Raw genomic sequence first — 23,548 nt, 5'->3', positions numbered from 1 at the left:
TCCCATAACGACTCGGAACGAAGCAATCCGGTTCAGCAAACTAGGCCACTGGATTAGCCAATCCCATCAAATATTCAGTCACTTTTAATGAAGTTTCAAAGAGTCGACATGAAGAATTTACACGCAGCGCCAGAGTGGGAACACAACAACAGACACATACATGTGTTGGATTATTCCCCACCTCTCTGAGAGGCCCTTTTGCTACAATGACGCGAAGCTAGAGACGGTCCCTGTCGTCACCCTTCCCTCACTGCCGCTGGCTTGTCACTCCTCCGGCTAACCGAGGGCCCTGTATGCCCTCCCCGCGGCCCCGTCCACGCGTCCAGCCCGCACTCAGCTCACCTGCTCCGCGGGGCCCTCCTCTCAGTCTGCCGCCGTCTCCATAAAAGCAGCTCCTCGGCCCCGGCGCTCTTTAATGACTTTCCCGGTGGCTGCAGCCTTCTTTTATTTCTCCTAAATGTATGAAAATGTATGCAAATTTAAATCAAGCTTAACCTGGGAGCTCGAGCAATATATTTAATGGAATTTTCAAACCAATAAGGAGACTGGGACGCAGTCCTCTAATGGCAAATATGATTACGCCAGCCAAGTTATTTCTCAGATATGCAGATAGATCTTTTTTCAACTCTGAGAGGACATGATGAGATTCTTAAACACTACGAGTGTGCAGTGCTCGAGGACACATTTATTTATTTGAGGAAATGAGACCAAAAAAAAACTTTAGGTTGTAAACATGTTTGGCGAGTTAGGCTTCCAGGAGCAAAAAGTGTGATTTTTAGTCCATCACAGAAATGTTATTTTTTTATATCTTATTTAAAATACTAAATTAGCATTTAAAGGCCCAGGATGCATTATTTTGGTCTGAACCAAATGGGCATAAAGAATGTCCTGTGCGTAAAACACTATGCTGAGAAGCTCACTCGATAAACACCTGAGGAACTATTGTCTAAAAGTTAATCTTTAGCAGTGAGAACTGCTCTTGGTTTGATTGTATCCTTCTAAATTAAGTGCTGGCACGTCTTACAAATGCCATTGCGCATTAATCTCCTCCTTCGCACGCGCTCAAGGGTGACAGGAGCAGCAATAAACTCGTGCGTAAATCAGTTGGAAACTTTAATTAATAAACAGGAACTGCGCTCCACGCGCACATCGTTCCACAGCCAGACCCACTGGACCAGCACTCCGACTCACTTCCGGTTCGGCTGGCTGTAACCCTTTCCTATCAGCAGCTCCGCTTCCAGAGGCGGAGGTTCGGGTATCTGCGCCGTCATTGGCCAAGACGCGCCGTCACTGCGCCTCAGTTGCTCTGTGAGTGGCGGCGGAGGCTGTCAGTCAAAGCCAGGCTGCTGCCGAGGCTCCAGAGAGAGGGAGATGTCAGAGGCTGAGCTGCTCCCTTCCTTCAGTAGCACTAGTGGGGTTCAGCAGCCAGCATGGCCACAGCTGCCTCCAGCCCCTACACCCTGCTCAGCTCCAGCCCCATGATCCACCCGGACAGCCAGGCCATGCAGCCGGCTAGCCCCTACAGGGGACACCAGAAGCTCCTCCAGGGTGACTACCTGCACAGCATCCAGGGGAACGGACACCCCCTCGGACACCAGTGGGCGAGCAGTCTGTCAGAGGGCAGCCCCTGGTCGGCCTCCATGGAGCAGCAGGACGTGAAACCGGGCCGAGAGGACCTGCAGCTCGGCATCATCCATCACCGCTCCCCGCACGTAGCGCATCACTCCCCTCATCACAACAACCACGGCAACCACCCGGGAGCCTGGGGAACCCCGGTATCCCACAACTCCTCCATCACAAGCGGGCAGCAGATCAACATTTACGCGCAGGCGGGCTTCACGGTCAACGGCATGCTGGACCACGGTGGCCTCACGCCGCCACCCAACCCGCAGGGCCAAGGCATGCACCCGGGCCTCAGGGACACACTCAGCCCCGAGCACAGCGACCTCGGCGGGCACCACTGCCACGACCACTCCGACGAGGAGACGCCGACTTCGGACGAGCTGGAGCTCTTTGCCAAGCAGTTCAAGCAGCGGAGAATCAAGCTGGGCTTTACGCAGGCGGACGTGGGTCTGGCCCTGGGCACGCTCTACGGTAACGTCTTTTCCCAGACCACCATCTGCAGGTTCGAGGCTCTGCAGCTGAGCTTTAAAAACATGTGCAAACTAAAGCCGCTGCTGAACAAGTGGCTAGAGGAGGCGGACTCGACCACGGGCAGCGCCAGCAGCATAGATAAGATAGCGGCTCAGGGGAGGAAGAGGAAGAAGCGGACGTCCATCGAGGTGAGCGTGAAGGGGGTTCTGGAGACGCACTTCCTCAAGTGTCCCAAACCAGCCGCGCCGGAGATCACCTCGCTGGCGGACTCGCTGCAGCTGGAGAAGGAGGTGGTGCGCGTGTGGTTCTGCAACCGGAGGCAGAAGGAGAAGCGCATGACGCCGCCGGGAGAGCTGCCGCACGAGGGACCCTATTCTCACGGCGGGAGCGCGGGGGACGCCTCCTCGTGCCACGATCTCTGACCGAAAGCACCGGGAGGAAACCCCCCCGGCACGGACTCTCGAGCGCAGGGACGCGCGCTGTGGCACCTCCAAGCCGTCCCGGCGCAGACTCCCCCAGCACTGAACCACAACAACAACAACAGAGATACCTGTTCAGCCTTCGTCATTTTCTGACTGTCACGAGGGGCATTATTCTACAGCGGCATATCAGACGTCACATTTTCAGATCACCTTCGGAGCCCGCCAAATTGTTTTCTACATCACGGATATAAATACAAAAATGTGCCTAATAACCTGCCAGCGCCTTTGGTTTGTGTCACCATTTCTCATCTGCTCGGTAATAACGATAGGTTGGGACTGACGTTTTTTTTGGGGGGGGGGGCTTTTTCTCTGGTGGATCAGCGGACTGAAACAAACAATAATATCACTTTTCATAATTGATTTGTTGCAGCACCGGAGGCCGTTTTACAGTCCACCTCATGCTTCCCTCGGGCTCACACGCTTTAGCTCTCACCATATACTGTATTTACACTCGTTGTTTTTGTAACACACTCGTAGCTCTGTAATTATTTTTTCCCGCATATGCAAATATAGGCCCTCATTCCAGTTGTAGAGGTATTGCTACCAACATAATAGCACTTGGAGGTTTTTATTATTATTATTTTTTATTGAATTCCTCCCTTATGGCCCGTAGCTCACGAAGCCACACACACAGTCACAGCTATTTATAAAATGCATTTATATCTGATTTCAATCATCTTCGACCATATACACTGTGTGGACTCTGAAGCAGAGCCGAGAATAGAAAAGAGGGGTTGACGACGCTATACACCTGCCTATAATTTTATTGTACGTTCAGTATCAAAATTTTATAATCTTAAATACTCCTGTTATTGGTTTATTTCTTAAGTATTTTTTCGAATATTGTACAGTTTTATATATTACCCTTTTGAAGTCATTAATTTAAACAAATGCTCTTAGTTATTCATGCACTTAATTAGCAATGTAAAAAAATACACACACACTATTTTCAGTAAGATTGAACTGTTTCAGCAGTTTTATTCCAAATTTCGATGACAGCTCAAGTAATTATTTATTTTCAGTATAAAGCTTGTATTATGTTTTGAAATAAACTATGTATGTTGTAATAAACAATTTCTTGCTACAACTGTTCACTGTCCAAAACAGAATTTAACTTCTGGTGAATTAATCTTTCGAAGTAAAATCATACAACAGTTTTGATTATTATTATTATTATTATTTATTTGAATAGTGAAAGCACTAATTCAAGTGTAATTCATTTTGTTCATTCAACATGTCTTTAAAAATGTTACACAATTTGAGCATGGGTTCAATTTAAAATTGTGTCTAATTTTGATTATACTAAAGAGAATATTATGCTCTAATTTTGTATGTGTACAACTGTGCGTGAGCAGCATAACCTTCACTTAGCCTCAATGTCATGTCAAAGGGCAACTTTTTCCCAGTCTCTGGTGTCACTAGCAGCTGTAACATATCCAGTGGTTCAGCAGGACTTTGGCTCTACGGATCAAGCAAACTGAGTCGCTTTCTCCAGCAGTTCCACCCAAATGTTATTGTCCGGGCCCTCTGCCCTCCTCAATCAGACATGCATGATTTATCGCCTGGGCCGCTGGGCCTGACAGCAAAACACAATGACACACACACACACACACACACACACACTCAGACACCGACAATCAGAAGCAGATGAATCTCATTTCAAAGACTACGGCTGCGTATAATTGGCCATGCAAGGGCAAAATAGAGCTATATTCCTTTAAAATATAAAAAAAATTCATAATGGCTAAAACTAATTTAGGGATGGTTTTTGGTAATAAGTAGGCCTATAGATGCAACGCTGCTTAAATGATTCAAAAACAGAGCTGGAGAGGGAGAGAGGAGAAGAGGAGAGGCGGAAGGGTGCTAGGCCTTGCCTTGAAATGGAGAGCCTGACTGGAATACTAATGCATCTGAATTTATGCATCTCCTCAGTCTGCAGCCCTGAGTGAGAGGGGGGTGGGGGAGACAGAGAGGGGGAATGGGAGAGGGAGGGGGAAAGGGTGTGAGGGTGGAGGTGAAAGGGGGCGGTTATGTAGAAGAAGAGAAAAGTAAAACCATGGCTGATTGATTCCATCCATCTATTTTAGTTCAAAATAATCCCAGAGAGAGAGAGAGAGAGAGAGAGAGAGAGAAAAAAAACAAGCAAAGCGAGCCAAGGTCCAGAGCAGCACTGCAGTATCCTTGAGCCTCTTCCACCTCGCACGGCCTCGGTGTGTCCAGTATGCTTAAACACCTTCACTGGCTCCTTCCAGATACGTCTCTTAAAGAGTAACGGACACCTGCACGTAAATAAGTTACTCGGGGGAAATGATTGACTGTGGAAAATGTGCAAAGGACAGCAAGGTGCAGGATGAAAGCGCTTCTCGGAGGTATTCAATGAAGAACTTCAGGTTGTGATTCCTCCAAAATGCTGGAGACTCTCGGGCAGACGGTCGAGCCTCTGAATCAGATCCCGAGTGAGAGTGGACTGATCATCAGAGGACAGCATCAACATAGAGGCAGCAGTAGCGGCTTGTTTACTGGGGGGGGGTAATGGCCTCGGCTGACTCGCGTGCACCTTCTTCCATAATTGCATCTCATCTCAAACCTTCTGTTCTCTTTGATTTATTCCCGTATCCACGTTTCAAAGACTTAAAATTTAAGAAGTCAAAAAGTATATTAAAAAAAAAAAAAAAAAGCAAAAACAAAATTCCTCTAAATAAATTGTTTTCCAAGGCTTTCGTTAATAGTGTTATTTCACCCCCCCGAGGTTTTTAAAAGAAAGTATCTGAAGGTCAACAACGTGAATAAAACGCGGTATCATTAAACCGGAGTAACTTTAAAGCAGGGTGGCACAAATTCACGGAGAAAGCAGGAAGAGGAAAAGTTTTTGCGTGGTACTGATGTAGTGTTTGCACTAAAACTGGCATGGGGGGGGGGGGGTCAAATGGAGGACAGTCGACAGCACATTCATCTTTAATTGGAGAGGGGGGAAGCAGAGGGCTGCAGTCTAGATGTCGCACAGAGAACACAGACACGAACCCACATGAGAGGATTCCTACATGGGAATAATGAATGTCGGCTGCTGCTCGGCCACATGGTCGTGTGACTGTTGGACTGAAACTGCCGACTCCACATCGCTCCTTTTTTCCCCTCTCCCAAGTCTCTCCTCCACCATGAACTTATTGTAAGGCCATAAATGTGTTCTCACACCTCTTCTGTCTGGTCTGATCTTAAAGCAGTCGTTCCCGAAGCTTTCCCTTAAAATAAAGTTATGTCGACACGTGGACCTTCATAATCTGCATACTGTACGTTTAGTTGTGATGCCTTCAACCAAAGGATTTCATTATTGTTCCTTGTTTTGTTTGACACTTAAGCCTTGAAACGCTTAAACATGTCCAGTAATTCTCAAGAAAAAAAGCAAAGAGTAGAGGAATTTAGATATATTCTTATTCTGAATTACACTTGTCTTCAAACAGACAAACAAAATGCACAATTAAACATTTACAAATCGCTAAATTTACAAGAAAAACAAACAAACAAAAGTAACTCACTATATCCAAACAAATGAAAGTTAGAAAACTATTTTCTTTTAAAATAGTTATTAAGTTTAGTAATAAAGCTCATAAGGCTAATAAAAAGGTAAAGTTGTCTCTTACTGGAGATGAGTGGCATATTTTTCAGTTATTTTTTCAGTAGCATTTCGTCACTTGGGTGTGTTCAATTAAGTACATTTCTAAACCAAGGATTCCCCAAAATATTACCTTGTGGCAACCAAACTCCCTCATAAAAATGGTGATTTTAAGAAAACAAAAGTTTCCGGAAGTTAATAGAGTAGCACGGTGTGTATATGCGTTATGAAAATGAATAACAGAAGTGAATCAGACACGCGGGGCTCTGCTGTTGCCAACACATGGCAGATGTATACAGGACGTCCCGATAAAGAATACCAGCTCTCAAAAAGTATGTCCCTGACTGCAGAGCATCACCAGAGCTAAACCTTCCAATAGTGACTCGGTGGTTAAGAATTGTTAATACATATGCGTAATACACTTTTCATACCACAAACTGCATGATTTGAACATGTTTTTTCATCAATGCTCTTCACACTTGTTGCAAGGGGGGGGGGGCATCTCCACACTGATTCATCACATTTCCAGTGTATTTGTGCTCACAGTGGCCCCCCTTGATAATGCAAGCCTGGAACATACAAACAGCCAAACTACTGCCGGCCACTGACTTCAAAGTGAATATATGACCAAACTTGATCACTGGAGGGCAGAGGAGCTCTGCAGGTATACGCCAGTGGATTAGAGGACGCAATCAATTGTAGAGTAACTGAGAGCCGAGGAGAGAAGAAGGAAGAGGAGGGGGAGGGGGAGGGGGTGTCGAAGAAGACGGAAGAATATGCAATATGACTAATCGCATAACCTAAAATCAATTTCACATCCTCAGTTCTGGCATCCTCTGACAGGGGCCGGGCAGCTTCAGCTACAGTTATTAGGGTGGGGGTGGGATACATACAGTACAGCCAGCCAAGGGGACCCCACTGTGGAAGTGTATCATCATGAATAGAAGGGGGGGAAAGCAGGTTCTTTGTTGTTTCTGGTAAAACTAAATCTAAAATTCTACCATCTTAAAAGTGGTCTTCCTCACCCCTTAAGATCAGTGCAGGCTCTCAGAAACCTCCATTTCTTTTTTTTTTATGTTCAGTCACTGGCAATTAATTGTTAAAAAAAAAAAAAAAAAAAAAACTGGTGCCAGTAGAACAGCTGCCTCTGTGATCTCATTGTTCTTCTCTGGTGAGGCTGTGGCATTCATGTCTTTGCAATTACTCTGACAATTAAAACCATATTAAGGTTGCGCGGGATGATAGCTCCATTAAGGAACAAGCGAACTCTGAGTGACATCCACACTATTTTGAAACCGCAAAACTTTGATGTCTGAGGCGGTGGCAAGTGGCTGCACACCCGCAGTCAGGAGGCCTTATTTGAAGAAAAAAAAAAACAGAGAGAGCAAGCGCTGTTGTTTAGAACGGTAGCTCTCATCGTCCCACTTACTGCCGGCATGCCCATTAAACACACACACGCGCACGCGCACACACACACACACACACACACACACACACACGTGTGTGAACGAGTGGTATATGCGAGAGGCCTGTTTATGACACTGAGAGAGTAAATCACTGTGTCTGATATCTTCATTGAAGACAGAGGGCTGATCACTGCTCGTCCTGCTTGTTCCACATTAACTCATTATCACACACGCTCACTCCATTAATTCTACTGCTTTTATTAGCAGCGAGAGTGGAGACACACATGCACACACACACACACACACACACAGAGTGGGCCGGTGACGAGCGCTGCATCCACCTCATCTGACAGCTAATGGCTTCATTAGGAGCAGCGTGTTAATTGGCCGACTTTGGGGAGACGCTCGTTAATGAGGATAAATAGATTCACACCTGAGCGGGGGCGCTACCCAGCCACGGCGGCACTGTGGGAACTCTGGATGGCGAGCAAACGTATGACCGCAGCCCCCTTTATTACATTATTATTATTATTGTGGAGTATGAGTGGACTTGACGGACCCCTGTCCCCTCCCTAGCAGCCTGAACACAGTTCTGTTTTCCTTGCCAGGCAGACTTATTAGCCGAGTGGTTGATTAGCACCAGGAGGCCAAAACAAAGAGCAGTATGTCAAAACAATTAGCCCCACTGTTTACCTCGCAGCTCCCAGGCTGACTGCTAAATGCATCTAATCCAGGGGAGGGAGGGAGAGAGGGAGAGAGAAAAGAGGGCATGGATTCGGCTCAGACAGTTGCAGAATAAAGGACAACAGCTGGTCCGTAGGCCTCTGTGTGTGTGTGTGTGTGTGTCTGTGTGTGTGTGATGGGAGCAGTCCTCGCCTCAATCCATCTGCTCTCCTGCCTAGATCTCCATCCTCTGCTGTCTGGTCATGACAGCTCTGAAACGCGCGCGCGCGCGCACACACACACACACACACACACACACACACACACACTCACTCTCTCTCACTCTCTCTCTCTCTCTCTCTCTCTCTCTCTCTCTCTCTCTCTCTCTCTCTCTCTCTCTCCACACCACTGAGAGGAGCTCATCTCGGGGGAGCAGGGGGTTGGACAGACAAAATGGAAGCGGGCGAGGCCGATCATTTACATAAGGGTAGGACGCAGAGACCCACTGAGGGACGCTGTGTGTTTGAGGGCCACGTTACTGTCCCGTGTGCTGGACTGTGTTACCACCTAGTGGCGGATGACGCGCTCTGCAGCTCATTCATGTTTGTTTTCTGGGAGGACACAAAGGGGAATGAAGCTGCCTTCATTTTAAAGAGTTTGTTGACATAAATTACCAGAAAAAAATTATGTTGTCACCACTCCTTCGATCCAACCATGAAAACACTTTTTTTTAAATTGCATTCAATGTTTTCGTATTAACAATGAATCAAATGACTGTGTAATGTGAAAATGATCACTTTTGGAGAATTCTCTCTAAACTCTGCAGATGCCCTCTGATCCGTTTCATCCTCTTTTAGCTTGTTGTTTTGGTTTTACAGCCCACAACTTAAGCGTTAGGATTTTATGGATACTCTTTTCATTTTGATTATTCTGTGTGAAAAAGCCAATTAATTAAGAAAATAATCGACATTGCGTTATTATTCTAATATGTCACTAAATAGTCTTTCTTGAGCAGCAATACAAGAACTTCCAAAATCTTTAACATATATTCCCAGCTGAACAATTAGCGATTAGCTTTCATTTATCAAACTCCGCATGGCATGGCTAACGTTACCTGTAGTGGACGAGGACGGACAGCTGCTCGACAAACCGTCAACGTAAACAGCATCTACTGGAGTCAAATGTAACCACACTTTGGATCTTTTTCTTCTCTCTGCCATGGACTGATCCGGAGTCTGTGTGTGTGTGTGTGTGTCAGAGTAAAGCACAAAGATACAGAGAGAGGAGATCTCACTCCGTAACTACCTAAAGTAGAGATAGCAGAACCGCTAACCCCGGACCTTATCGATACTCCGGGGTTTTACTCATTTAGAACCGGTTCCCGTTTATAACGGAGTTTCGGGGGAGCATCCCTAGTTTTGGTTCATTCTCAAGGCTCTCATCCAGTTAAAACACTGCTCTGATACCGACTGTGTGCTACCTGACCAACACCAAATGGCCGATGAATTTAGTGACGATAGTAGAGTATTCTGCAACTAAGAGCCAGATATTTTCTTCAGAGGTCGGTAGAGACCAAAGAAGAGCTAAAAGGAGAGTGTGTACTAGCCGGACCCCCAATGAACCCTGATGTCGCTCCGGTTCTGCTGGATGTGTGAATAGTTAGCCGTTTGCTAACACGTTCAACATATGACCTTAATAAAGGGATAATATGATAATGACGTGTTTACATCTTGTTCCACTTCCCTTAATTTATGATCGTTTCCAGATATCCGTCTATTACATCTCTGCAGCCAGCGCAACACAGAGGGTTACATCAGTCACACAAACTCTTTGCCAGTAAAAAGTTCAAATGAAACGTGTTCAGTGGAGTCTGTGGATGATCGAGAGTAAGAGGGCCGTCTTTGGAGACCGATCTAAGACAAACTAAACCGTGCTTTAAGTACCACAGACATTACTCAATCGTATTCTTACAAAGGACGAGATGAAATCTTAAGCTTAAAACGCCCTCATCTCATTCAATACACCCACTAACTGGTTCTGGTGCAGTAGCTGGTGGTGGCTAATGTTAGCAAACCAGTGGAATTTAATTTAGTACAAATTCAAGGTACTTGTACTTGAGTATTTCCATTTACTTGTTGCACCACATTTATCTTTAGTTACTTTGTTTCATACCTTTCCTGTCCAGTGAAAACTATGCATCAATTCTGATATTAAAATATGATTCACTTCCATTATTTGTTCAGAAAATTGTCTCGACTTCTTAAGCTAAATAAAATCTTTTATGAAGCCTCTTGGATCAGCTGGAAAATGCATCTTAGCAAAGCTGAAAACTCATGAAAAGTTGACTTTTTAGATATGTTCTCACAGGACGACGGTGCAGCAAAACATACGAGGATTTTACAGAATATGATGCATCGTTGTAGATTAAACTACCCAACAGTATATAAAGGATGCAACTTACACATTAATACAGCAGTAATATTCATCCAGAAACATTATGTACAGTTGTGTGAAAAAGTATTTGCCCCCTTCCTGATTCCTTATTTTTTTGCATGTTTGTCACACTTAAATGTTTCAGATCATCAAACAAATTTAAATATTAGACAAAGATAACACAAGTAAACACAAAATGCAGTTTTTAAATGAAGGTTTTTATTATTAAGGGGGCAAAAAAATCCAAACCTACATGGCCCTGTGTGAAAAAGTGATTGCCCCCTAAACCTAATAACTGGTTGGGCCACCCTTAGCAGCAACAACTGCAATCAAGCGTTTGCGATAACTGGCAATGAGTCTTTTACAGCGCTGTAGAGGAATTTTGGCCCACTCATCTTTGCAGAATTGTTGTAATTCAGCCACATTGGAGGGTTTTCGGGCATGAACCGCCTTTTTAAGGTCATGCCACAGCATCTCAATCGGATTTAGGTCGGGACTTTGACTAGGCCACTCCAACGTCTTCATTTTGTTTTTCTTAAGCCATTCAGAGGTGGACTTGCTGGTGTGTTTTGGATCATTGTCCTGCTGCAGAACCCAAGTGCGCTTCAGCTTGAGGTCACGAACAGATGGCCGGACATTCTCCTTCAGGATTTTTTGGTAGACAGCAGAATTCATGGTTCCATTTACCACAGCAAGTCTTCCAGGTCCTGAAGCAGCAAAACAGCCCCAGACCATCACACTACCACCACCATATTTTACTGTTGGTATGATGTTCCTTTTCTGAAATGCCGTGTTACTTTTACGCCAGATGTAATGGGACATACACCTTCCAAAAAGTTCAACTTTTGTCTCGTCAGTCCACAGAGTATTTTCCCAAAAGTCTTGGGGATCATCAAGATGTTTTCTGGCAAAACTGAGACGAGCCTTTATGTTCTTTTTGCTCAGCAGTGGTTTTCGTCTTGGAACTCTGCCATGCAGGCCATTTTTGCCCAGTCTCTTTCTTATGGTGGAGTCATGAACACTGACCTTAATTGAGGCAAGTGAGGCCTGCAGTTCTTTGGATGTTGTTCTGGGGTCTTTTGTGACCTCTTGGATGAGTCGTCGCTGCGCTCTTGGGGTAATTTTGGTCGGCCGGCCACTCCTGGGAAGGTTCACCACTGTTCCATGTTTTCACCATTTGTGGATAATGGCTCTCACTGTGGTTCGCTGGAGTTTTAAAGCTTTAGAAATGGCTTTGTAACCTTTTCCAGACTGATAGATCTCAATTACTTTGTTTCTCATTTGTTCCTGAATTTCTTTGGATCGCAGCATGATGTCTAGCTTTTGAGGATCTTTTGGTCTACCTCACTTTGTCAGGCAGGTCCTATTTAAGTGATTTCTTGATTGAGAACAGGTGTGGCAGTAATCAGGCCTGGGTGTGGCTAGAGAAATTGAACTCAGCTTTCCAAAGATGTGATAAACCAAAGTTAATTTATGTTTTAACAGGGGGGGGTCAATCACTTTTTCACACAGGGCCATGTAGGTTTGGATTTTTTTCCCCCTTAATAAAAACCTTCATTTAAAAACTGCATTTTGTGTTTACTTGTGTTATCTTTGTCTAATATTTAAATTTGTTTGATGATCTGAAACATTTAAGTGTGACAAACATGCAAAAAAATAAGAAATCAGGAAAGGGGCAAACACTTTTTCACACAACTGTATATAATAGTAAAACACTGACTTTTGATGCTTTAAGTACATTTAGCTGATACTACTTTCATGCCGTTACTGAAGTAAAAGGGTTAGAATGCAGAACTTTTACTTTAGTTGTATTTTCAGAATCTGAACACTTCAATGTGTGTAACTCACATCACTGAGTCAGTCTTCTCTACTTGTGTTAAACTAAGCTTCAGCATGTCGCAGATAAACGTCTCAATTGTTTTGTCAAAAAGGTAGAACAAGAAGAGAACACACACTTCTCCACCCAAACATTTATGGAAACCAATGCATCATCCTGTAATTTCCACTTGTGAACACTATGTTCAGCAAAAGTTTACACAATCTTGCCGTTATATATCGATTATTGGCTCCGTTCTTCTGAAGAGTTTTTTAATGTCTCACGAGTGGCCCGACGTCTGCAACAGAACAAACCAGCTCAGGCCCGGGTGCATGTCAATAATGATCTTTAATGTCAATATATACAGAACTTGAAAGAAAAATAGAATCTTAAAAATCAAATGAAATAAATACAATATCATACAATTTCCACAATGTCTTTTTGAAGAGATATCCATGGAATCTTTTTTGTTTTCTTTTTAATTCAGCCTCTGTGGTTCGACGGGGTGCATCCCGTCCCCCTCAGAGAAATCCCTACAGCTCCCCCACATGCTCCTCATATATATTTATATATATATTTTTTTTGCAAACTAGAATTTCTGTTATTGTTACATTGTTCCACCTTCAAACTCTAGACGTTAACATCTGCAGCTTTTCTTCTCTTTCGATACGCTGCGAGCATCACACAGTAACAGGAGTCAGATGGCGAACTTTGAAGGGAAAAGAAACACGCGTTCCGTCCACACATGCATTCATGGAACAAAAGTGCTGGCGGATGATTTTGATCCCGAGGAGACTTTCTAATCCGCCACAAGCAGAATCATATTTTTGTCATAATTTTTAGGAGAGGAAACAGTCTTCTGATGTCCCTCAGTCAATATCGTCCTGCCAGCACTCTCACACACAAACCATTAACTGCACTTTGAAGGAAAGAACTTTAAGACAGTGACAGATGACAAGGGAAGGAGACAGAACCGAGGAGGACAGCGGAGCGCAGATGAAGAGCAGAGTGAGGGAGTATGGGGCACAGTTTACCAAAAGCAGCTCGGAATCAGCCAATCACAGTGAAGGAGCACATCAGCTGGTGTGTTTCTTCCCCACGCGAGGAAGGGAGAATGAAAGGCGAGGAGGGCAAGTGCATATGAAAGCTGTGGAAATAAATACAAGTCTGTCTCCCCAGCAGTAACAGATATGCGAGTCTCCCCTCTTCCTCCTCAGCTGACTTCTTCACTATGCAACCTCGTCCAGTGTGAGTGTGCACATGTCGGGTGCGCCAAATAAATAGATTTAAAAAAAAAGGGAGACAGTAGGTCTGACTGGCCAGGACTTCGGTCTGTGTTTGTTTGCGTATGACAGTCCGACTGAGAGTGAGGTCAAAACTGGAGGGCGAGCGGTGTGTGTGTGTGTGTGTGTGTGTGTGTGTGTGTCTACATGTCAGTTGAGGTGAGTTTCTTCATGCTGCGTCTCTGGGCTAGACTGGACGCCGCCACGGGCTCCAACACCGGCTGACTCGTCTTCTGGCTCAGTGCTGAATAGGTTGCAGCCATGGCTCCCTGGAAAACAACAACATGAACATGCGTTTTTTACTTTTAAATAGATACAAGAATCCGGCTTTGACACTGTTGGTACCACTTGTGCTGCCGTGCTGTGAGTTTGCATTCTTACATTCTGGTGCAGGTCAGGGGATTGGCCTGTTTCGGAAGTTTTAGTATTGAGTTTGTGATGCTCGTTTCAACATGATACCATAGACTGTAAATAAGAAGTGGACGTAGCGGATGTCAGCCATTGGTTTGTGGCTCGCCGTTTTGAAGCCTTGAGTTTGGCATTTTGGCCGTCGCCATCTTGGCTACGAGTACAACCAAACGCTGAATCTTAAGGCAACCAAAATGTAATAGTTGACTTTCATGAACTGAAAACACACTGTGAAAGGGTTAAAGTTGTAAGACGAAAAGACGGACAACTCCCAGACTGGACAACACCGTGGTAGCGACCTGTCAATCACAAGGTAGCCCCGCCCTAAAGCATATCCTGATTTATGGTCCAATTGACTCTAAATGGACCATAGTTTACTAAATGAACATCATGCTGTATGGAAGAAGACTTGAAACTAGAGATTGAGACCATAAACTCATGTTTACTGAGTCATTTTCTCATAGACTTCTATACAACCAAACATATTTTGCAACCAGAGGAGTCGCCCCCTGATGGTCACTAGAGAGAATGCAAGTTTTAATGCACCTCCGCATTGGCTTAACTTTTTAAAAGCGGAGGTTGCCGCCTGATGATAATTCTGTTAATTTAGAAAAACATCTGTATACACCCCCTCAACAAAAGAAGCAGAGCCATTCTTCCATCTTGCTGACTCAACGTTGTACTGCACTACATTTGTTTATCTCGTACCGCCCACTTATCCAGAGAAGAATCAGACACGCATTGTCATTGTCATCGTCAGCACTTGGACCAAACACTGGGCTTTTAACATCTGTAGGTTCATCTTAAAAACCCAGCTACAGTGACTCATGCTCGTGCAACCACAACTTCCTCGGGCACACACACACGTCAGTGTGCCTACAGTTGATAGAGAAGAGTCTGTGACATCCAGTCTGACAGAGAAGAAGCCAAATTGAGAATTCAAGGACGGGACTTGTTCAAGCCAACAAAGAGACTTGCAGTTACGCAAATAACCTGGGAGGATGGCTGCGGTGTGCAGCGAGGTCTTTCAATACAAACTATTTATCAGACCTTGAATCACATGCACTAGAGAGGAGCAGAGCAAAAAATAGATCTGTGACAGCAGTAAGAGCAGGATGACGACTCCACACTCAGCAACACCAAAATTGACAAAATTGTACACGGTCTCCGTCGTGCTAACAGAAAGGTAAAAATTTGATGTGGCCTTGAATCTATCAAACCGTCCATCCTGCTTGACGATAGTTGTGCCGTCTGCTGGTGGCTCAAGCACAACAATTAGCACTGAAAACTGTATTTCTATGAGTTGTAACTTATGTGTTGCATTACATGGATAAACATCCATAGTTATGTTGGCACCGAGGAATATTTGTAGGCCATTCAATGAGGGTCAAAAGGACTGAGAGGCTTGATGTTGTTAAAGTGGTGTTAAGAGAGAACCGAGACACAAAGTGACGCTCTCAATTTCCTGTTGGTCTTTGCTCAGACCCTCACCAGTGACCACAGGCTTTGGGTTGCATCTGAAGGAGCAGCATCACAGATGAGAGGCAGATTCCTGTGCAGGAAGGCTGGCCTCAGAGTTGATTGTCTCTACATGCAGCCGCTCGAGACAACCTCTCTCTGTAGGGGTGGTGATCGAGCGGTAGAGAGACTGCACCACTCGTGAGATCTCGCGGGGGGGGGGGGGGGGGAATGACCTGCTCTGTTGTGCTGTTTTTACTGTGGAAAGTTTCTGATCGCCTCCAGTTCACGATTTGTGATGAACGCTTATGTTTTGATGTTGGAAGTTCCTCTTCTTATTCGTCCCATCATTCCTAAACTTGGTGTCGATGTTGGAGTGCGAGGAAAAAAAACAAAACATTCACCGAAGTGAAGATTTTGAGAAGTGAACAAAGAAACATCCTTTTCTCTTGTTATCAGTCGCCTAGCAACAGTGCTCTCATGACTGAAATCACTTGAGCCCCAAACGCGTCGTGTCAGAAATACGACCTGATGAGTTCTGTTTGAAAGAAGACTCAGACCCGGAGAAGTGGCAAGATGAGCTAGAGGGACGTCTGCTCTGTTGGATGAGGCATTAGTAATAGATGAGGTGAGGAGTGCACGAATCCCTTTTATATGTCAAGGGTGTGACATCATGAAGCAGAGTTCAGACCCCCTTTCTGCTGAGGAGAGACAATGTGGTTCCATGTTTAGGAACACCGAGTGAAGTGGAATTTACCCATCAGGCCAACACATCTGAGATCCCAACTTTGAGATACCACTAGCCTTTAAGTTTGTTTATCGGGAGAAGAAAAAAAAAAAATATATATATATAAATATATATATATATATATGCCCACCTTGACGAGATGCGGTGCGTCATGGCGTGTGAGCTGGAAATGTGGAAGCGTGTCTCTGCAGGTGATCCAGGAATGCTTCAGGACCTGCTCTGCTCTGTATCGCTGATGAGGGTCCACATGGAGCATATGGGACAGCAGGTCCTGGAACGCACAGAGAACATCCAGTCTTAGAAAGTACACGTGGGACCAAAACAGTGAGATTGATCGATAAACTCACAATACGTCTCAGCTCATTTAAAAGCGCATAAGAAAAAGATGCTGTCTTTGATGTGGACTCGTTTGTTTTACAACAGAGCTTTGAGTCATGATTTATCACTCCGCACAGTCACAGAGTAAATCCAAATAAAATCTACATAGAACAGCCAAATTAGGGTTTGGTAGCACATTCCCACTGAGCAGAGTGCTTTACAGACATGAGAGGAAACATTCATATGAGACTTTAATGTGCTTTAAAGTCACCGCGCCGATGCAAATCAGCTTCAGATGCACACCACCTCATCGTGTACCTTTGAGGTGTCCGACACCGTATCCCAGTTGCCACCGGTCAAAGAGAACTTTCCGGATCCTATCCGGAGGAGAATCTCCTCCGGCGTGTCGTTGGGCCCGTTAGCAAACGGCGTGTACCTGACGGCAGGTTCAAAAACAACAAGCCGTAAGGAAACTGCAGCTTTGTGGGGATTAAACAACAGCATGACTATGACTATTTGAAATTGTGGTGAAATTTGCAACTAAAAAAATAAATAAATTTGAAAGTAATAACATTCACAGCACAAGCAAAGGCATTAAACTGGTTAAGAAAATGGACACTTCACTATTAATCATTCCCTCCCACATTAAGACAAATCATCAGTCTTACCCTGCCAGCATGGTGTACAGTAGAACTCCAAGGCTCCATATATCACAGGCTGCATCATAACCTTGCCGCATTAGTACCTGGAGCGACCCAAACAAAGAAAGGCAAACCTTTAGGGACTCGTATTGACAACGTCTTTGAAGCTGCTCCTCCCTCACACTTCATACCCTCTCATCTATATAGCCTCTCTGTCTGGTATCAAGTCTTGTATTCCCTCTAGCATTTGCTCTCTCTTCGCTTCCGTCGTTTCTCACCTCTGGCGCCACAAAGTTGGCGGTGTAACAGGGGGTGAGGAGCAAGCCGTTGCCCCCCCGAAGCTGCTTGGCGAATCCAAAGTCACAGATCCGGATGGAGTCGGGGTTTCCCGAGTCATCCATGTACAGGATGTTACTGGGCTTCAGGTCTCGGTGCACCACCTGGGGAAAAGGGGAGGAGAGGGAAAACGTTAAGAGGAGCAGATTCTCACTTGTGCTCTCTCGTGTGTGTGTGTGTGTGTGTGTGTGTGTACGGACACGTCCGCTCACCCCTTGGCAGTGGAGGTAGTCAACAGTCTTGGTGATGGTGTAGAGCACAGCACTGGCCTCTCTCTCAGAGAAAAACTTCTGCCTGAGGATCTTGTCCAGCAGCTCCCCTCCCTTCATCAGCTCCGTCACCAGGTAGACATACCTGCCCTCGTCATACACCTGTCTCACACACACACACGCACATGGTCAGTACGGCGGCAAACTAAAAATTGTTAGATCGTGAAACGCTCGCACGCGAAGGTTATACTGACGTCCTTCAGAGTGATGATGTTGGGATGCTGTCCGTATCGCATCAGGATCTCGATCTCTTCAGAGGGGTCCCTCTTACTTTTGTCTATAATCTGAGACACATGGAAACAATAAAGATACGAGCAGTTAGTCAAATTAGAGTGCCTACTGGCTGAATAGGAAAATAAAGAAATGTAGCAATCTAAAGTAGCTGAGATAACAGCAATGAGGCTTTAGCTTTGCTGCCCTCAGCTGCTGTGATGGCAACACTAACTACAACAGGCACGCTTAATCAATTTTCAGCAATTTCATACAGTCTCGAGAAAAAGTGGAGTTTAGTTCTTTTTTTTTTTTATCTCAATAAAAACATACACAGGTACTCAAGAGGTGCTGACCATGAGAGAAAATGGACACAGCCTCGACGGAAATATTGATACTGAACATGACTCATAACGCATCGGTGGCCCGAGGGTCAGAGGAGCAGGATTCTTACTGAAAGGTCACCAGTTTAATTCTGGAGGAGCAGGTTGAAACTAGGACTTAAACCCCGACAACTGCTCATGCGAGGCTGCTCAGTGGCCAACCAAAGTGTGATTTCATCAGGTAACTCTCAGGAGTAACTGTGGATTAGAAAAAAGGAAAAAGCTCACTACCTTCACAGCATAGTCCATGGCAGAGACTCGGTGTACACAGCGTTTACAGATGGAGTAGGAGCCGACCCCTATGTCCTCCTGCAGCTCGTAAAGATCGGAGAACTTGGTCGAGCCCCCGTGCATCTGGAGGGAAGAAGACTTGAACCGTTACACTATACATTCTTTAAACATCCGAATAAATGTACCATAAACTTGGTGTCGTGTGCTCCTCCGCGGCATTCGCTTCAACTCTCCGGTTCACAAATATATGCCAGAGTGGAACTTGTAGCAGTGACGTTGTTACGTATTCAGCGGTCAAACTGTCGTCGCATATTTAACCACCACTGTTGTGTTCGGCTCCCTGTTCACACATTACGTGGGAGGACAACGAGTGCGAGTGTGTGGTGTAGCGCTGCAGTGGAACCATGACAGTGGAATCTCTGCCATCACGTCCTTAATCTAGACCCCGATTTGACTTCATTATACAGAAATCCACATTTAAGTTTGCAGTGAACATTGTGAGCGAAGGCAGCCGGCAGAGGCAAGAAATGAAGTGTGTAAGCACCCCGAGAAGAGTTAAGCGTGCAACAGAGTTCAACTACAAATGCTAAAGTGCAGCGACTGAGCGTCACACAAAATCTAAAGACTAAAACAATACCTGCGTGTGACCTTCATGCATGTAGGTTTAATATGCGCATAATTAACCTGTGTAAATTGTGATGGAGGACATTTGCAAAGTGAAGACGCTGTGTGTTCACCTGAACTATAGGGAGTATGCTGAGCAGTGGGGAGCTCTTGTTCTCATCCATCGGGTTTGGAGCAACAAAACTGAAGCCTTTGAAGAGCTGGTGGGCGTTAGCACTGGGAGGGATACCTGGGGAGTCTAGATGTACAAAAGACAGTTCAGAATATATATGGTCATATGAATATACACACACACACACACCTGCTCAAATTTGGAACTATTTCTTGTAGTCAGTGCTCAGTTGCAGTTTCCATGGCTGCAGGAGTTGCTGTTGCGTTTAAGCTGAGAAGCGTGCGTGTGTGCGTGCGTGCGTGCGTGCGTGCGTGCGCGTGTGAATTTACCTTTAGGCGTTTTAGCGGTGAACTCTGGGTCGAAGCAGAACGTGTCATCTGGTTTACCTGCCGCAGGCTTGAACGGGGGCTGGAGCTCTCTCCTGTACAGTGTCTGCAGGTGATCCAATCACACGCACGCAGAAAACACACATATGACTTGTTAGAAATTAAACCCCACCACAGGCTGTTCTGCCAAGGAGACCCCTTCCCAGATTAACCCGCTCCCATCCCTCTCTATACAGCCCGGTCCAGCCAATAGCACTCACGCAGCGCTATTAGCGCACACACAGTGAGAACTGGCCCTCTGCCTGCCTGCCTGCCCACACACACACACACACACACACACACACACAGCGTGGCCAAGACTGATGGCCAAAACTCACCAAGCCAACCATTTGTTAGGTGTGAAGCCTCAACAGAAGCTGGAGAGTTACATGTGTGTGACAAATGAGAAGGCTGCGTGTGTGTGAGAAATGAGAAGGCTGCGCGCGCGTGTGTGTGTGTGTGTGTGTGTGTGTTCTCACATTCCAGTCGATGGTGGAAAAGAAAGCGTGGCGTTTGATCTCCTCCACTCCGTCGGGCCCGGCCCCTAAAGACACAGATCGCTCTGGTTCAGTTAACCTGGCAGGGCAGTTTTTATTGTTCGTAAAGGATCAACAACACGTTCACACGTTTTTTTTCTTCTTCCTCTCAGCATGTGATTTAAGCAGGCGCCAAAATGCTAACAAGCTCAAGCAAGTGGCGCAATGTGAGGAGCGACACACACACACACACACACACACACACACACACACACACACACACACACACACACACACACACACACACACAGTATTTTATTTAGTTTCAACAGGTCTACGCACTCACTGGCGCACCTTACCTAGCCTGTTAGCAGGGTTACGTTTAAACAGCATTCTCAGCAAACTCTGGGCTTCCAAACTCAGGAACTGGGGCATTCCCAACTTCGCTCTGCAGGGGGCAGAGAGGAGCAGAGAGCGACAGGTGGATATGGACACAAAGATGAGCTACGGGGAGATTATTTCTTGCTTAACTTTCTCAATCACGCAGCGCCGAGCGACTCACTTGAGAATCATGTTCATGGTCTCATTTCGGTCTTTGCCTTGGAACGGTAACGTCCCCGTTAGCATCTCAAACTGCAATGAAAGAAAAAGGAACATTATCAACAGGTTTTTTTTTGTTTTTTAACCAGTCAATATTGATGAAAGCAGCCCGTTTCCGTACCATAAGCACTCCCAGAGACCACCAGTCGGCACTCTGTGTGTGTCCTCTCCTGTTGACCACCTCAGGGGCCATATACTCCACCGTACCACAGAAGGAATACGCCTTCTTATCAGCATCTACTGACTCTTTACTCAAGCCAAAGTCTGCGCGACAGCAAAGCAAAAACGGTGAGACACACAGCCGACCGGACGGCCACATCCAGTCTTTATAGCGTGCAGAGCTTTTATTCTTTTAGGCGTTGGCAAAAGACACGTAAAAAAAATAGCTGCTGAGGAAAGTCAGTCTGAGGACAAAAATGGAGTCATGAATCTATTCTCAGCAAAGACACATTTAACATGAAACAGTAATTACAGACTAATAACTAGATCAGACTCTTCAATTAATAACTTTTTACATTTAGGTATTTTGAGTCAGAAGCATACCTGTTAACTTTATGTGTCCAGCTTCATCAAGTAAGATGCTGAAAGACAAGAAACAGGTTTCCCGTGGAGGTGAGCTTCAACCAGCATTACGACATGTTTTACAGTCATCTCGTGCCTCAAACATCACTTGGAGGTGTTGGGAAATCTTTCTCTTATGTTCTTAAGCTCTGGAGGTTTGAAATGGACTGCTAGTGGTGAGGAATAACAGGTTGGAGGACTCCCAATTAAAGCCACACTGTACACATCCGGTCACAGATTGTGAAACTACTCAGGCAAGTCAGCAATGTGTGAGTTGGTATATGAGTCAGTGTGACAATAGATGTTTAGTGACGTTATGGGGAGGGTCGCGTGTAAAGTACAGGAAAACACTGAAACACATTTAATTCATTAACGCATATGATTGTTATTATCTGTAAGTGATGAAAAACAAATGTCACTAATTGTCACTTTTTTCCCTCACTATATCAGGTATTAAATCCGTTAAACGCCCTCTGCTCTGTGTTAATCACAGCAATGTCTGACAAATGTATCAACTTGCTGAAACTGGCAGGGGACGACGGACAGAGCCGTACAGTTTACATGTTCAAGGCAAAAAATCCGTGGTTTTGTATTTACATCTACAGTAAGTTTGACGACGACAGTGGGGGGGAGGGTTGGAGTGTGAGGGGGTCAAAGGTGAAGGCGAAGTCTAGGATTCTTACTTCTCTGGCTTGAGATCTCTGTAAACTATGCCCAGGCTGTGCAGGTGGTCGAGGGCCAGGGCCAGCTCTGCAAGGTAGAATTTCACATCTTCCTCTGTAAACATAACCTGATAAGAACTGGACAAATTTACTCTCTGAACTAAGGAGAGAAGAGATATTCAGCAGCAAAGAAAGAAAAAAAAAAAAAAAAAAAGACAACTTCAATATCACGCTTCAGTGACCACAAACAGAGAAAACAGAGCGTTATTATTGTCACAATATCAACATTTCAAAGAGGTTACACGACTCAGCGAGCTGTTGGTTTGACATTTTGCCGGCAGCTATCGCTTCGGCTCCGAGGCTGGCTTTCAACACAAGGTCTATCTGGAGGACAATCACGCATGGAACGCATTTGAAAAGGGCTGATTTGAGCCTCTAACTGACAAACAACAATCTCAAGGCGAAATAAGGTTCCAGGAAAAGCACTCGTGTTTCAATCAAAGTTGCAATTTGAATAAAAAGCAAACAGAGAACACGAGAGACAAATGACTTGGCCGTGCATATGCTCTTATAAAATGAATAAATTTTTTATTTTTGGCATACCAAATTTGCACCTGTTCCATTTGTCAGCTTAACAATTCCACAGGGGGGGGGGGGGCGTTAGAATAACGTTGTGGCGTACGTAGTTCTGATTTTCACAAACATGTTTAAAGCATTAGGGATCTCAAAAAAAGAACAAAAAGACCATTAAATACTAGAATGACAAGGACATGCTGTACTTTTCTTTGCAGACAGAAACAGTTCCAAATACACTTTAAGTATAATGAGATGTTGGGCAACACAACGTCAGCTTACCTCTTTGGATAAGCGAGTGAATACATCCCCTCCCCTGAGAAAGTCCAGTATTAAATACAGTTTCCCTTCTGTCTGAAAGGCTGGGAGACAGAAGGGAGAAAGTCAATTAATGATATTGACAGAATAAAAGTAGATATTAGCCTGATCCGTTTTTAAATCATTGTTTTTAATGTGTATTGTGGCAATCTTGTCTATTAAACACTAATAATATAAACGTAACTAATCAGGACTAATTACTGTTCAATATCTGTGTTATACCTCAAACTACTCTGATAAATAATGTTTCTGACTGGACCATGAAGATGTTACATAAGCAGCTTATCCCTACCTGTACTGGGATGTAATCTGTATGATTTATATATAAACGCCTGCGCACTATTGTAAAAAGAGCTTCTCTTACCGTAGTGCAACTTCACTATGAAGGGATGATTGACTTCCACTAAAATGTCTCTTTCCATCTTAGTGCGAACTCTGTCCCTGACTGTAGAGACAACACAGACGGGG

The 23,548-nt window shown here is 44.9% G+C and overlaps 2 protein-coding genes across 3 annotated transcripts in view; one reads left to right on the top strand and one right to left on the bottom strand.

Annotated features, from left to right (window-relative positions):
* Window positions 1–1,334: 1,334 nt before the first annotated feature.
* LOC116389333 (POU domain, class 3, transcription factor 4) lies at window positions 1,335–3,733 on the top strand. The gene has a single exon (XM_031857959.1). The coding sequence runs from the start codon at window positions 1,431–1,433 to the stop codon at window positions 2,514–2,516; it is 1,086 nt and encodes a 361-aa protein (XP_031713819.1). The 5' UTR covers window positions 1,335–1,430; the 3' UTR covers window positions 2,517–3,733.
* A 9,100-nt stretch (window positions 3,734–12,833) lies between these two features.
* Window positions 12,834–23,548, bottom strand: part of rps6kal (ribosomal protein S6 kinase a, like) — a 14,217-nt gene continuing 3,502 nt past the window's right edge. For both annotated transcript variants that reach the window (XM_031858005.1, XM_031858004.1), the window contains exons 5-22: window positions 23,445–23,525; window positions 23,045–23,124; window positions 22,211–22,317; window positions 21,510–21,547; window positions 21,088–21,230; window positions 20,929–20,999; window positions 20,726–20,814; window positions 20,370–20,434; window positions 19,855–19,957; window positions 19,527–19,651; window positions 18,790–18,912; window positions 18,160–18,249; window positions 17,909–18,067; window positions 17,639–17,800; window positions 17,388–17,464; window positions 17,038–17,155; window positions 16,532–16,672; window positions 12,834–14,056 (exon numbers count right to left, since the gene is read on the bottom strand). In XM_031858005.1, coding sequence (XP_031713865.1) covers window positions 13,931–14,056; window positions 16,532–16,672; window positions 17,038–17,155; window positions 17,388–17,464; window positions 17,639–17,800; window positions 17,909–18,067; window positions 18,160–18,249; window positions 18,790–18,912; window positions 19,527–19,651; window positions 19,855–19,957; window positions 20,370–20,434; window positions 20,726–20,814; window positions 20,929–20,999; window positions 21,088–21,230; window positions 21,510–21,547; window positions 22,211–22,317; window positions 23,045–23,124; window positions 23,445–23,525 — 1,898 coding nt within the window. In that variant the 3' untranslated portion in view covers window positions 12,834–13,930. The remainder of the gene's footprint in view (window positions 14,057–16,531; window positions 16,673–17,037; window positions 17,156–17,387; window positions 17,465–17,638; window positions 17,801–17,908; window positions 18,068–18,159; window positions 18,250–18,789; window positions 18,913–19,526; window positions 19,652–19,854; window positions 19,958–20,369; window positions 20,435–20,725; window positions 20,815–20,928; window positions 21,000–21,087; window positions 21,231–21,509; window positions 21,548–22,210; window positions 22,318–23,044; window positions 23,125–23,444; window positions 23,526–23,548) is intronic.

The sequence above is a fragment of the Anarrhichthys ocellatus genome, unplaced genomic scaffold, assembly GCF_004355925.1.
Source record: "Anarrhichthys ocellatus isolate YVR2014 unplaced genomic scaffold, GSC_Weel_1.0 scaffold19, whole genome shotgun sequence".
NCBI lineage: Eukaryota > Metazoa > Chordata > Actinopteri > Perciformes > Anarhichadidae > Anarrhichthys > Anarrhichthys ocellatus.
This window is presented reverse-complemented; position numbering and strand designations above follow the sequence as displayed.